This window comes from Serinus canaria, chromosome 2 (assembly GCF_022539315.1).
Source record: "Serinus canaria isolate serCan28SL12 chromosome 2, serCan2020, whole genome shotgun sequence".
NCBI classification, from domain to species: Eukaryota; Metazoa; Chordata; class Aves; order Passeriformes; family Fringillidae; genus Serinus; species Serinus canaria.
The window spans coordinates 46,628,895-46,642,987 of NC_066315.1; the positions used below are offsets into that span (position 1 = coordinate 46,628,895).

At 40.1% G+C, this 14,093-nt stretch overlaps 1 protein-coding gene across 1 annotated transcript in view; it reads left to right on the forward strand.

Moving 5' to 3' along the window:
• NPSR1 (neuropeptide S receptor 1) overlaps positions 1–14,093 on the forward strand; it is a 57,874-nt gene that overhangs the window by 36,748 nt on the left and 7,033 nt on the right. Inside the window, exons 3-5 of the mRNA XM_030233440.2 lie at positions 4,070–4,173; positions 4,506–4,599; positions 9,154–9,355. Of these exons, the coding sequence (XP_030089300.1) occupies positions 4,070–4,173; positions 4,506–4,599; positions 9,154–9,355 (400 nt within the window). The remainder of the gene's footprint in view (positions 1–4,069; positions 4,174–4,505; positions 4,600–9,153; positions 9,356–14,093) is intronic.

Consider the following 14,093-nt stretch of genomic DNA (forward strand, 5'->3'; position numbering starts at 1 on the left):
CCCTACCTCCCTCTACTTTTTCTTATTATTGAAATATCTTGGATTTTTTCTTTTACATTTGTTTATAGAAAATCCACTCTCCCTCAACAGCAAACTTCTTCCATGCCTATCACGCTAGTGCCATGTTCTCTCTTCAACAAAGAAATTGTTTCATCTGTATCCTTCTTTGAACATACATGTGGCATAAAAGTCACATATTATCACTTGCTGGCTCTTTATTTTGTATCAGAAGAGACTATATTTCAATAATTGAATTTCTGCCTATTTTTCTGAGTAATTAAATGGTCTATAACCCCACTGTTGCCTAGCAATGCTGACACAGTACCACAGTAAACACACTGCTGCTTAGAAAAAAAATTTAGAAGACTGTTAAGAAGGCAGTGGCAATGACAAGCTTGTACCCAGCTGTGAGTGAAGGCTGTTTAGGACTGTTTTAAGAAATTATCTTGGTGTCTTTGGCCCAGGAACATTCATCAGAGAAAGAACACAAGTATCTAACACTGGAGCCACCAGCTTTGTAAGGAGTGGTGAGGACACGCAAAGTAACTGAGGACACGCAAAGAACACTGAGGTTTAAAGCAATGTCAGCTTTCTGTACCTGACATTCACCACTCAGGATGGCAATGATGCAATCTAGTGACATGGTTTGAGGTGCAAGCTTGCCAAAAGCAGCCAGGGAATGTGTGATCTGCTGAGATCATTGCTGAAACCAGCTGACTGCCACCACTGACCTCTACCACAGCAATTCAAATTACACGGCAAATGAGGATTTCAAGATGCTGTGGTCATGGATATAATTGCATCTGAGATGATACAAGGGTGAGAAGGCTTCATCTACCAGTGGCAAAAGGTCTGCTGGCAATTCATTATCTCTGTACCAGGTTTAAAGTGCTGGCATGTTAGGGCTTTGTACAAAAAGAGGCTTGTAAGAAAAACTGCTGTGAAGGTGTGAAAAATATAAAGTCTAGTTATTGAAGGTGTGATGAGCATAAGAGAACAGATTAATGAGCAGCATATTTAGTGTCTAAATCCCTAATAAAAGTTTGCACTAAGTACTCGTGTCTCTGGAGAGTATAGAGCAATCCTTTGTCATAATTTGTAGGTTTGCTGCATTTTCCCTTCATGCTGTCTGATCACCAGCACAAAGTACATTATTTACTTGGTAGCCCTAGGTAAAGTCTGCAGGATGAACCCTCGAGACGTGTTCATACTGAGAGAGCCTGGTCCCTTGCAGAGATGGGATAAAAAACACCCTCTGGAGCAGGCAGCAGAGGAATGAAGGATCCTCTGAGAAAAGTTAGTCTGGTACTTTTAGGATTCAAAAGACAAGAAATATTCCTAAAACCTGAGGAGGGCATGAGGGCATTGAGTGGGAGAATGTTTCTATAATTAAAGGGCATTGAGAACCCTGACTAAATTTGGCCCACTCAGGCAGCTGGGTGCATTGGCTTTGGCACACACATGTGTGTTGTGTTCAGGGGCACGTGCCTGGAAGCTCATGCTGAGCCCTCCACAATTCTGAAATTCAGCACAAGGAGCTCTTAAAACATACTGCTGGGGGAGAGGAGCTGAGGCTGGCAGCACAAAAAAAGCTGTGAAGTTTAAGCCTCATTTAAAAGTCTCTGCAGTCACCTGAAAAACCTCACTCAACGGTTCCCAAGGGAAAGACAATTCTGAGTTGTCTTTAAAGCTCCTGAAGTACTTAAGGCTATAGATATATTTGTAGGTAATGACACATGGTGGGTAGAGACCTGTAGCATGAAAAAGACAGAGCTGATATCCACATTCCGTACTTCTGGAGAGGGATCTGCTTCTGCTGCATAAACTTTGCCATGGTTCCTGAGCCTGAGCACTGGCTGGTAGCTGCATGGTGTGGGATGCATGGAGGGCAAACCTGGAGAGTACTTTTTGGCTGAGCATCAGCCAAACAAAGGCTCATTCCCCTGTGGGTCTCCATCACATGAGCCAGTGAAAGGGGGGCCATTCACAGGTTAAAAATCAAACCCCTGATGCAAACTAAAAAGCTGACGTGGGTATAAAGGTGAAAGCGTGTTGCCTGGGACTGCCAAATTTCTCACCTGAAGGAAACCACGAGGACGCAGTCCCATCTCCCACCACAGCTGCAGGATGCGCCTCTAGAGCACTCTCCGATGCACTGAAAAGAGATAGAGAGATGGCTGTGAGAAGAGGGAAATGAGGAGACAGCCGAGGTGCTGTCCCTTCTCCCTCCCTTTGCTCTTCAGAGCACCGAGATTGGCAGGAGGGAGGGCAGCCTCTGCGCCCTCCCCCTCCTGAAGAAAGCCGAGCCCTGATTTAGCACCTGCTTGGCAGATGCTCAGACCATCAAAAGCCGGAGGATGCCCTGAGGTGAAGCTCTATTGATGTGCAATACTTTGAACCAATATATATTTCATTACTGTAGAGAGAGAGAATATGAATCAATAATTCAGGGGTAAGGAAAGGAAAGGGATCGGTTGGAACCACTGCTGGAGGATGCATTTCACTTTTTGAAACACTTAAACTGTGTGGTTTTCAAAGACCACCTTAATTATATACCTACAGTCTTTTCAGTAAAGTCTTAAAGCCACTGTACTCATCAGAGGAACAATCATTCCTCACCCCATCACCCCAATCAATATTTAACATAATGTTTCAAACCACAGACTTCCTTCTGGAGAGTGTTTCTGATCCAGCCTCTCTCTGGAGGCAAGGGAAGAGAGAGAAAATGGGGCTGGGACAAGCTGCGAGAATAAAGAGCCAACCATTATTAATTGAACAGTAGTCATAAGGAGGGAGGCAATGTAGTTACACTAATTTAATTTTGAACTGAGACTTGAAGAAGAAGGTAAATTAAAGAAGAAAATGAGGAGATAAAGGACTACTAATACAGAAAAAATAACCCTGATTTTCCAGTGAAGCAAACCTGGTTGCTTTTTCTGAAGCATTAAGCTGAAATTTCAATTTCCAACTAGAAATATCTGGAATTTCTGCAATTTCAAAGCACTTAGAAGAAACCTATTTTGCAAAATACACACCTGTTTGCCTGGAAATACTGACCCAAACTGTTTTTTCTCAAAAAAATTTTTTTAGTTGTTGAAATAGCTTGTTTCCAAAGGCATAAATTTCAAGTCAAAATCTTCTGATATGGGGGTTAAAATATCTTTATCACACTAAACTTTAGAGAAGGTTTTTGAATGCGTAAAATGGTGATAGCAAAATGAAACACTTTAATTTGTTTTTAAATGTAGACTGAAGCTGTTTCTTCATATTGCTTGATTTTCTCCTGAAAATTGCATGAAAAGTTTTCCTAACCTGTTTTCTCCCTTTGTAGTAACCTGTGCAAGTAGAGCAACATGACATGTTACCTGAAGTGGCACGATATTGGGCTGGTACACATTTTCTTCCATGGACTGCACTGAAAACATTTATATTGTCCAAGTGAGAAAAGTTGGTTTTAAAGGAAAAACTTAATACTACCCGTGTGTTAAACAGGAGTACCAGCTCTTGTGATTCATTTGTAAAGCTTGCATCTCTGTGAGCACTCACTTGTTCAATAAGAAACAGAACAAAGGCTGGAATATCTCTTTAGATTTTCTTGCAGGAGAAAAAAAAAGAAGACGAAAAAAGAAGAAATAGCCTGAGGTGTATTTTATTTGGCAAATATAAAAGTAAAGGCATAAGTAGGTTAACTTCAAGCTGACAAGGCATGGTTAGTCATTAATTAATTAAGTTTGCAAATTAACTCCTGACAGAATTTCCACTAACTTTAGCAGCATTAGGTTGCCACTCCTGGTGATTTCACAGGAGACTTTTTAAAGTGAAATAACAAATAAAGAATAAAGGAGGTTTAGTGGTTCAGTATTTAGCACAGCTGTAATCAAGCTGACACACTTAGACACTAATTATGGGGTGTTTTCTGAGGCTTTCCCAGCTCCCCTAGCATACGGGGCTGAGTGGTCATGGCTTGACTGCCCCTAGGACTGGGGAGCTGATACATCCCAAGGGTCCTACCTGCCTCTGTGGTTCACCTGAAGTCATGTATATGCTTCTGCACTTAATTTCTTTGTAGACTCATTCACAGGACTCATCAACATAATGACAGACATCATTTGGCGCTACACTGGAGATTTTATGGCCCCTGATATCATTTGCAGGGTCGTTCGCTACTTCCAGGTACAAAAACCTTGTGCTTTGTGTCCCCATAGCTGTACACTCTGACAAAAATGCTGTGTAGAAGTTTTTCTAGCAGCAAAAGTGCTAAATGTTGAAAACCTTCATTTAAAGGTTTAACACATTAAAGCATATTAAATATTTTAAATTTTGTGGAGAGGAAAAAGGAAAAATACCTGGGTTAATATACAAGGGGTGGGGGGTGGGGGGGGCGTTCCTTTTATTTTTTTTTTCCCCTGTAAGCTTTGAAACATTCCTAGTTCAGAGTTCTCACTGACATCACCTTCTGCAGTAGATGTGTCTCAACTGTTGTCTTGTTATACTTTCTGCCCCAGGTGGTCCTTCTCTATGCCTCAACTTACGTCCTCGTGTCACTAAGCATAGACCGGTATCATGCCATAGTTTACCCCATGAAGTTCTTGCAAGGAGGTAGGAGAATTTCAGTACCTTGTTCTTGCTGCAGACATTATTGGAATAATTTTTTAGTACTCAAAATTCTAAACCTTGTTGCTATGAATTATTCATTCCTGCTCTAGCTACATTTGAACTCTGTTACAGTTTTCCAAAGGACGAAGTAGCTGTGGTCTGGAGATTTATTGAACTCCACTCAGCCCTCAGCAGTTTTTAAAAGTATTGTGTTAGCAAAGAATGAAATGACATTTTAAAAAGTATAATGGTTTTCATTATATTCCAGCATTTTCAGAAGGTTTTAATAGACAAAAGCTGTCCCTTGTTCCACTATACTGGCTGTAGGAGCTGCAACACCTATACTGTCTATTTATTCATATTAAAAAATAACTTGTATGGAGAATTCACACAATAATTTGATATATCTTAAAAAGATACAGCGTATAGTTTGGATATCTATTGTTTCTTGTTATTTTCTCTGTTTGTTTGGTTTCAGGGTTTTTTTACAGCATTCAGATATATCCTGGCCTCTTAGCTGTACAGTTTAAACAAAATTATTTCTTCCCCATAGAGTCAAATTGTGGTGTTAAGAATGTTGCACTGAGTGAAGAAACAGAAATTGCAGGTGGGGAGGAAGAAGAACAGTTACAAGAGCCATGAGGTCTGGAGGATGTGCTTTAATCAGATGCAAATATCATTCTTGTTTTGGAGTACTGATGGCTTTTGCCAGACGGCTCTATTCAGGGGATCAGATTAATGGTCCTTCCTGGCCTTAAAAACCTCTGAATCAATCACAGTTCAGACAGTGGTGCAGCTTTGGCAGATGCTAAGGCCTGAAAGCTTCAAAAACTTGTGTGAAATTTAGCTTTATATTCCCCAGCATGCAGATCAACTCTTTCAGAACAGGGAGATGGATATCAAGGTTTTCCCAGTGGGCTTTGGGAGGGGTGACGTTGCTCTAGAGCTTCTTCAGGAGAGCTCCTGAACCAGGCAGGGTGGGGGCTCATAAACCTGCTGGCTGAGCAGGATGAGCTGTGGGACAGACCTGCTGGCATTTCTTCTCCATGCATGGTATAGGAGAAGCAGTGCTTGTTAAATTACTGCCTGGGTATAGTAAAGAATTTGATGGTTAATCTTTGAAAAGCACTTTGAAGTTGAAAAAGGAGCCATGAAAAATCACTTCAAATCTTCATAAAAGCCTTTTTTAATGCCATTTCCTATACCTAGACCATAAGGGTTTTTTTGTTTGATTTTTTTTTTAACTGGAGAAAAGCAGATGTTGCCCCAATTGAGGGTAGCAAAATCATCATCTGGGTGTAGCTTTGGTCAGGGGAAAAAGGTCACAAGCAGAGAGAACACTGACAAAACCCATCTGCCTCTTGCAAGGTCTGGCTACACACTGATGCACAAGCAAAGACCATGTTCAAAGGAAAAAATAGGAGAGCTGTAAATCCAAAAGAAGGCTCTAGAGAGGTATATTTAACATAGCAACTTTCTGGAATGTCCATAAAATAATCACCTTTTACACCCAGGTATTCCTTGCAGAGGTGCTGTATGGGCTTTTGAAATGCCCTCTTAGCTATTCTACAGATGGAGAACAAAGAAATTTGCAAATCTTTGTCATTGGTGATGACACAGAGGAACTTCTGGAATAGTTCTGAGTCAACCTGTGGCAAATTTCTTTGCAAAATGAAACACTCGTCCCCCCCAAAATCCTTCAATCAAGAAACAAAAGAGTTCTTTCTTTTTATTGATTTGAAAAATTATGTTTCCATGTAGCCTTGAAGTATCATTTTAGGAGAAAAAAAAAATCAAACATTCCACTTTGAAAATGTCAAACAATTTTTTTAAATTGTGGTTTAGCTACTAGCCTCAAGTCCTGCTAAAAAGCATTTGCAATGAGCTGTTTTTTGCATGGTTTTTAAGAAAACAAACTTCAACAGCTGAATATTTTATACTTTTCAAATACATAAATGACCAGAGAAAATGCAGCATGGGAAAGAAATATGCCTTTTAATCCTAAAGCTTTTACTCTGAGACACCTAATTCTACAACCAAAAGGGTATTAAGAAAAAAATTTAAAATAAAGATCAAAACGAAAAGAAACTGAGAAGTTATAGCAGCAAATATTTTATGAGTACTTCATCACGTTGGAAAGGTATATGCAAACAACATGCAAACTAAACAACAGGTGAAAAAGAACTTTTGAAGAAAATTACAAAACCCAAAATGTGTAAACTGATCCATGTGTGGCTTTGGGCTGAAAACAGTGCTGTCACTGAGATTCTGGAACAGCTCTGCTCTCTCTGGATTTAAAACCTTATTCTAAGGTGGCACTCAGTTTATGAAAGGATTGCATAGCATTGACATTCTGGATGGCAGGAAGCAAGTTCCTTCTAAGAGGTGACCCCCTGTCCCATATTGCTAGGAGCAGAGAGATGTTCTCAAACCCATTGTCACAGTGCAGGGATGGTGGGAGCAGAGCAAAGGGGACAGTCACAAGGAAACATCTTTTAGGAGAGTCAGAGCCAGAGCTCACAGCTGAGGCTCCCACTCCAACCCTGGGAAATAGTCTTGGCCACCACAGTTTGAAAAGCTCTAAAGGAAAATGCTCAGACTGGCCCAATAGAATATTGTATTTCAAAAGTTATTTGTGTTATTTCATTTATAAATGATACAGCTCTAGTTATGTGGTTTGCTGGCATTTTGAGCATATTAGAGCAATAATTAAAAATGCAGCATGAAAAAAGCCCTGCTGGTGAGGCAGAAAATTAACATTATTCCAACAAAACAAAAATCTGCTTACCTATCAGTGCCCTGTAAAGCCCTTTAGGCTAGCAAGGCCATATTCTACCAAATGCAAGGGACATTTAAAAATAAAAATAAATTAACATTGCGGGAAAAGTGTTATGAAACACAAAGAATTATCTCTATTTCCCAATCCAAATTGCCCAGTTCTGTTCAATATACAGTACAAAAAAAATAAGGTTTCTTTTCCAGCCCTGATCATTTTTAGTTAGAAGAACACTGAGGCTTGCATGATTGTAATTAAGTAGTTAGCTCACATTTGAAATGTCCTTTCTGTGAGGAAATATTTTGTGAAATTTATTCTTAATATTCCTTTTGCTAAGTTTATTCTCTTATGCTTTGGGAAATTTCACAGTTCTCTTTTGCCTGTACAATATTTATAGCCTTAATCTAACCCTCTCACTTACGCAGATGTCATCAGAGTTCCCTTAAGCCCTAGATTAGCAAGACCATACTTTCCTGAATGTGGGTAGCATTTAAAAATGAGCAGGATAACTGAGTATTTGTTACTGATGTTTTATAAAGCATAAAATTACTTTTTGAATGTTTCGCCCACATGCTTTTGTATTGCTCTTTGAGCTTCAAGGAGGAAAGACATTCTTCTTGATATGCATAATTTAAAGTGGTTTTCTATTTCACACACAACCTCGGGTATTTTTTAGGACAATGAAGTATTTGAACACCAAAGCTCCCAGATTTAAAAAAAAAAAAAAAATCTGTCCCCATATGTTCCTCTTGCAATCTGGCTGAGGAGGAATAAGCGTCACTGATAATCATGGGCACTCCACAGATAAGCCCTTTTTCCCCACACTTTTCAGCTAGAGCTAACTGGATTTTAGCCAGAAGATGCAGGTTTTTTGAAAACTAAAGCCTTGGAACTTTCTGCTCCAATCCATTGATAATTACAAAATCTTGTGGGTGCCACCAGACATCGTTTCGTTTCCCACTTGCTTTTCCTCACTTGGCAGTGGCCAGAAATCAAGAGGATGCAGTAACCCAAGCCTGCTGGACGTTTTGAGGTCCTTTAGCTCCTGTTCTTCACCATGAAGTGCAGCAGGATCTCCCAGTTCCTGTATTTTGCAGTAGATAAGACAGGGCTGGGCACTTAAGCACCGTCATCTGCACTGTCTTGTGGTTAGCAGTCCACTCCTGGAATGGCTTGGGTTTGTCAGGAGGAGTTAAATTTGATCCCCACCACCACACAGAGAAGGGCAGGAGATGCCCAGGCTCTTCAGGCTCATGTTTCTTTGGGGGGGTAAAGTTGCAGATGGAGCTAAAGGCAGCTGGTTGTGCAATCTTGTTCTGATCCTGAACTGAGGCATTTGCTTTTTTCCTCTTAGGAAATGTTTTGCAGTCTTTCTCACTTCAAGGTGCATCACTAGGCATGCAGTAGGGCAGGTTAGAGGTCCTTCTCATCCATAAGTGATGTTCTCTCAGTGGCACAGAGGTACCATTTGCATTTCATGTTTCTGACTTGCTGGTTCCTGACCAGTGCCTTTCTCATAGTGTTTCAGATTCAACAGGCCCTAAGCATCCTTAAATAAAACTTGCAAAATACAAGCTCCTAATGACATGACAATTTATCATGAGAAAGAGATTAAATCCTTTTTCTCCCTTGAAGTCTTTTCAGCACCAGCCAGCTGCAGCCTAAAATTCCCTTTCTTCACAGAATTTCCTCCTCCTCCCTGCCTTTCTGTCAAGAGTGCTGCAAGGGTTCACTCTCACCAGCAACCCCACTGACACTGTCTGTTTGACTCTGTTCCACAGAAAGGCAGGCAAAAGTGCTTATTGGAGTGGCCTGGAGCCTCGCCTTCCTCTTTTCCATACCCACTCTGATTATTTTTGGGAAACGGCAGCTCTCCAATGGGGAAGTGCAGTGCTGGGCTCTCTGGCCTGATGACTCCTACTGGATCCCCTACATGACAGTTGTGGCATTCCTGGTGTATTTCATTCCTCTGATCATTATCAGGTAAGTCCAAAGCCCAGTCAGCAAATGTGTGATGAATGCTGTTGAGTGTGCAATCAGCTTAATGCTTTAATTTCTAGTCATTCATTAAAATTTCATTTCCATACCTGCTTCATAGCTGTTTTGGTTTTTATCACATAATACACAGGTCATTGTACTTGCCCTGAGTGTTCTCTGTGTGGTATTAACAGCCAGAAACATTTTCTCTGAAAAAAGGAATGAATCTCTAAGTGTGTCCACTTATCTCCACAGCTTCAGGCTTGAAAGATACCTTTATAAACCCAGTATGGATATTTATCCATTATTACAAAAGATAATTTTAATAGAAGAACAGGAAACCGCACTTAGCACTAATTAAACTAAAATTAACTTGAAGTGCTCTCAAGCTTCACAGTGCTCGACAAGGGTTCCTTCACCAGGACTGGAAAGAAATCTCCAAGCTCTGAAGTTTCCAACTACTCCTAAAATAAGAACAAATGTACTTCTTCCAGTTTTGTAATAGGAAACCTAAGCTGCAGATATTTGAGACTGATTTGCCTCAAATCACAAAGACAATCTGCAGAAACTGTATTAAACTGAGGTCAATCAATATTGCAGACTTAGTGATTGGCCTCCCTCTAGAGCACTGCCATTAGCTGCTGTGAAACAGAAGGTAACTAGCCATGAGGAGCCACGGATGCAAAAGAGCAGTCAAAATCAGATGTGGAAGGGGAGTGAGGCTTCCTGACTGTCTCAAAATGCTGCCAGTGTCAGTGACAGTTCTCAGAGCCATTACTTTTCTTTCTTTCACCAGCAAGGTTACAATCGTATTTCTTGGTGTCCATCTCGTCTTGTCAGCAGCAAGAAAGACTTGCTGGGACTCCTTTTTTCCCCCCATAATTTGGTGCTGCTTGGACTCAGAGAGAACTATTTTTGCAATGTCCCTTGACTTTATCTCTTGGTCCAGCTGCTTTTCCAACAAGTGATGAGCCATGACTCTCCCTTAGCTTCCTGTTCATTAGTACCCTGGGTGAGAATGGGGTGCTCAGAGGCTGATCTCTTCTAGATGATGACAGGAGTGACTACATAACCTTGAAGTTTATTACTGTTTTATCACAGAGATTAAGCTCTGCAGCTTTTAATGGCAACAAGTTTATCTCTGATGGAATCAAAACCATGTGGTGCTTGAACTCATCTAGCTGACTTTTTGATATGGATTCAAAATGGACCAGTGTTGCTCCCTAGAGAGAAGGGATGATTTTTACACATTGCTCATAACATGTCAGTTCACTAAACCTTCCAATTTTTGTGCCAGATTGCATAGATATAATTTTTAAAAAATCAAGAAAGTTCTCCTTAAAGAAAAGGATGAAAAGATAGGAAAAACTACTCCCAAGTTATCCTTCCTTGGTGGGATCATTTCTCTGCATGTTTTCCTGTCTCTGAAAGCCAGCCCAGTTTTCAATATACAAAAAAAAAAAAAATTCTTGGGAATATGGTAATATGTGGGTAGATCTGCAGCCCAGCAGTAGCAGCAAAAACAATAAACATACACTACACAGACAAAAAGCAATTTAACAGTGAAAAGAAATGGCACTAGAAAATTCTGAGGCTGGCTGTTACTGTGAAAGGGGCTCTTTTATGAGCTTCCTCAAATAGGCAGCAGTTGGGAAATTCTAGCCAGCATCTTAAGTGTTTCAGGAAAAAAACCCACAGCCTGCACAGTTACCAGTCATTCCACAGGTGTGTGAAACATCTCTTTCACACTCTAACATACCCATAGATTTGCATGGTTTCTGTTACAGACCAGCCACTCCCCTTACACGCCATCTATACTTGTTTGGCAAGAAAAGGCAAGCTACAGAGCAATAAATATTTCAGAGCTGCTGACATTATGCTCCCCTCCTCCCTGCCAAAGAAAGATATTCAAACCAGATCAGCTCTGTGACTTGCTTTACAGTAAATCCCCAGAAGCAAGAAGGTGATGAAGACATGAGGGAAGGAGAAAGGCAGTGAAACTGGCATTTCATGAGATTGCCCTGACATCTGAGACATGAATAAAACATCCTAAATTTTTTGTGGCTTTAACCTTAAGCAACATTCACACAAGAAGTTTATGGCAGTACAGGAGGTAAAACCACTGGTTTTGGAGCCAGGGGCAGCACAGTGTCCATCACCTGGCCAGAAACATTCCTGGTTTCAGTGTTTATTAACATAAATGCTCCTGTGTCCATGCCAGCAGAAGTCAGATTTTGACAGGTCCAAAGTGGTGTCTGGCACTGGAAGGAAGGAAGGGGAGTGGTGCAGGGAAGGATTTATTTTGTGCTTATTCATTTCTAGTTGTCAGTGATACTATTTTCTTCAGAACAGAGAGGATTGTCTGAAACCACAGAAAAAGAGGATTAGCATCAGGGCAAGGTCAGCAGAGACATTATGAAAAAATGCCATGCAGTTTGGAAGGAAATGGCTATTTTTATAACACTTTTTTAAGTCTTAAGCATAAAAGTGAAGGTTGCAGCTTTCCAGCTGTTGTCTCTGTAAAACATCTGGCAACATAGCCTGAAGGTGTGACATCTATTCCTTTAAAAATCATTGGCAGTCCAGGAGTTTAAAGCTAATCCACTGGATGTGGCTGCAGCATACAAATACTCTGATAAGCAGTTTGTGGCTCAAGAACAGCAGGAATGGCTGTTAATACCCCCCAGGGACTCAGTTTCTCTGTAAAAGTTTCGCTCCACCCAATACTTTCAGATGCACAGGAGGTTTGATGATAAATTAGATGCTGTTTCATAAGAGTGAGAGAGATCCCATTTGTTCCAGTTGTGTGTTACTCTGACAAGAGATTATTTATAAAATGAAAGGTGTTATTTAGGAAGGCATTTTTTTTAAATTTAATGACCTTTAGCCCAAGATGTTATTTTTAAAAGGCCACAACATAAAAATGGAGAGAAGATCCATAAATGTGTAACTGAAAGGTCAAGGATCAGTAGAAGAAGCCATGAATACATATAAGCCAGAAGCTAAGTCATATACCACACTTAGTGAGGAAGCAAGGCAGGGTGCACACAGAGGAAAAAAAATAAAACCTTTTCTGCAAAAATTCATATTGTTTGCACAGCTACTTTATTTTCTCTGCTGAAGCACTCTGATTTAGCTGCATGGCAGGTGTCTGATGCAATGTGGGACACTGGCTGCCAGAGTTAATTCTTAATTAGTTCTGCTGCCTGAATCTGCTGAAAACCTAACCTCCAGAGCAAAGCAGTTCACTGATGACAGCACTTTTTCTGGTGCTGTTCATCTGAAGTGCATACAAAGGATAAAATCTTACTTTTCAGGTGCAGGACTTAATTCCACACTAGATATGCTGCTTTGGCTGAGCTGTTTTCACTTGTTACAGTTCAGACACCATCATCTTTTAAGCTTCTCTCATCCAGCCCTCAGCTCTCTGTAGAGCTGATCTCACATGTTCCTGACAGCCTTCAACTAACTCACAGGAGTTGTGTTATTCATAACACTGCAGCCCATGGAATGAATTATTTAGTTGATAACCTTCTGCTCACCATGGAAAACCCTTCCACTGACAAGCTAAACCCCCAGATGTGGCGTGAGCAAACTCTACAGATTCCAAGCCAAAACATGAACCAGAAGGACACAGCATTCTCTCACCCTCACCTCCCAATTTTTAAAAAATGTATAAAGAGAAAGGTAATTTATGAAGAAAACTGCAACAGCCTGAAAGACCTTAATACTTCTGAGGTTTATTCCTACCACTTCTTCACAACTAGAGAATCAGCAATCAGTTATCAAAGAGCTTGTGGTTTTACAGTAAGTTTTTTTATCTGATTATAATACCAATGAAAAAGACCTGAATAATGAAAAGAAAATAAAAAGCTATGATTGGTATTTTTACCCCAAGTGTGTGGATATCTTTGAGAACTGAAAAAAGTGGAGAATATTTGTTCTTTTCATATTAAAACTTCCCTTGTCCCCACTGTCTCAGTGTTGTCCAAGAAGAACAACAGATCCTGAGTCAGGCATTTCTATACAGTGCTTAAAAATTTGGCCTGTTCCCCCTTATTTACATTATTCTACCACTTCTTCAGCAGCTGATATTACCAACCTATGAAACCACAGAAGATTTAAAAAAAAGTAATTAGGGAACCTGCAGTAATTAGCTCTCTCCTCTTCTGGGACAAGTGTCATCAGCTGTAACCAAAGCCTTTCTCCTATTCCGAAGCACACCAAGCAAAGCTGAAACGGTGTCTGTGATTGTTGAAAACCTCTGGGGCACTGTTGAACAGAGGTTAAATATGGCTCAAATCAAGATTACACACTACTCTCCTGCAAATATTTGCACCTGGGCCCCTCAGAACCTGTGATGGAGAGACAGAAGAGCTACTGTGTTTCTAGTCTGCATTGCTACTCTGTGCCAAAACATAATTATGTTCTGGCACTTGAGTATTCAGAAATTCGGTTTTTTAGCTGTTATTCATGATTTCTAAATATATTTTTTATATTTTAATATTATAAATATAATACATAGACATTTACCTAATTGCAAACTCATGTTTTAAAAAAAAACTTGCTAAAGCTCCTCTTGAAGCACAGAGGAAAAAGATATCCATCTGCTGTTTAAAATCTGAACTCCAAAGAGAACATTTGCTTTGGAGCAGCTGAAAAATAATTAGCAGAGAAAAAAAAACCAAAATCAGCTAAAAGGAAAAATATGGAATTAAACCCAAGGCATTGTAATGAAATAAAA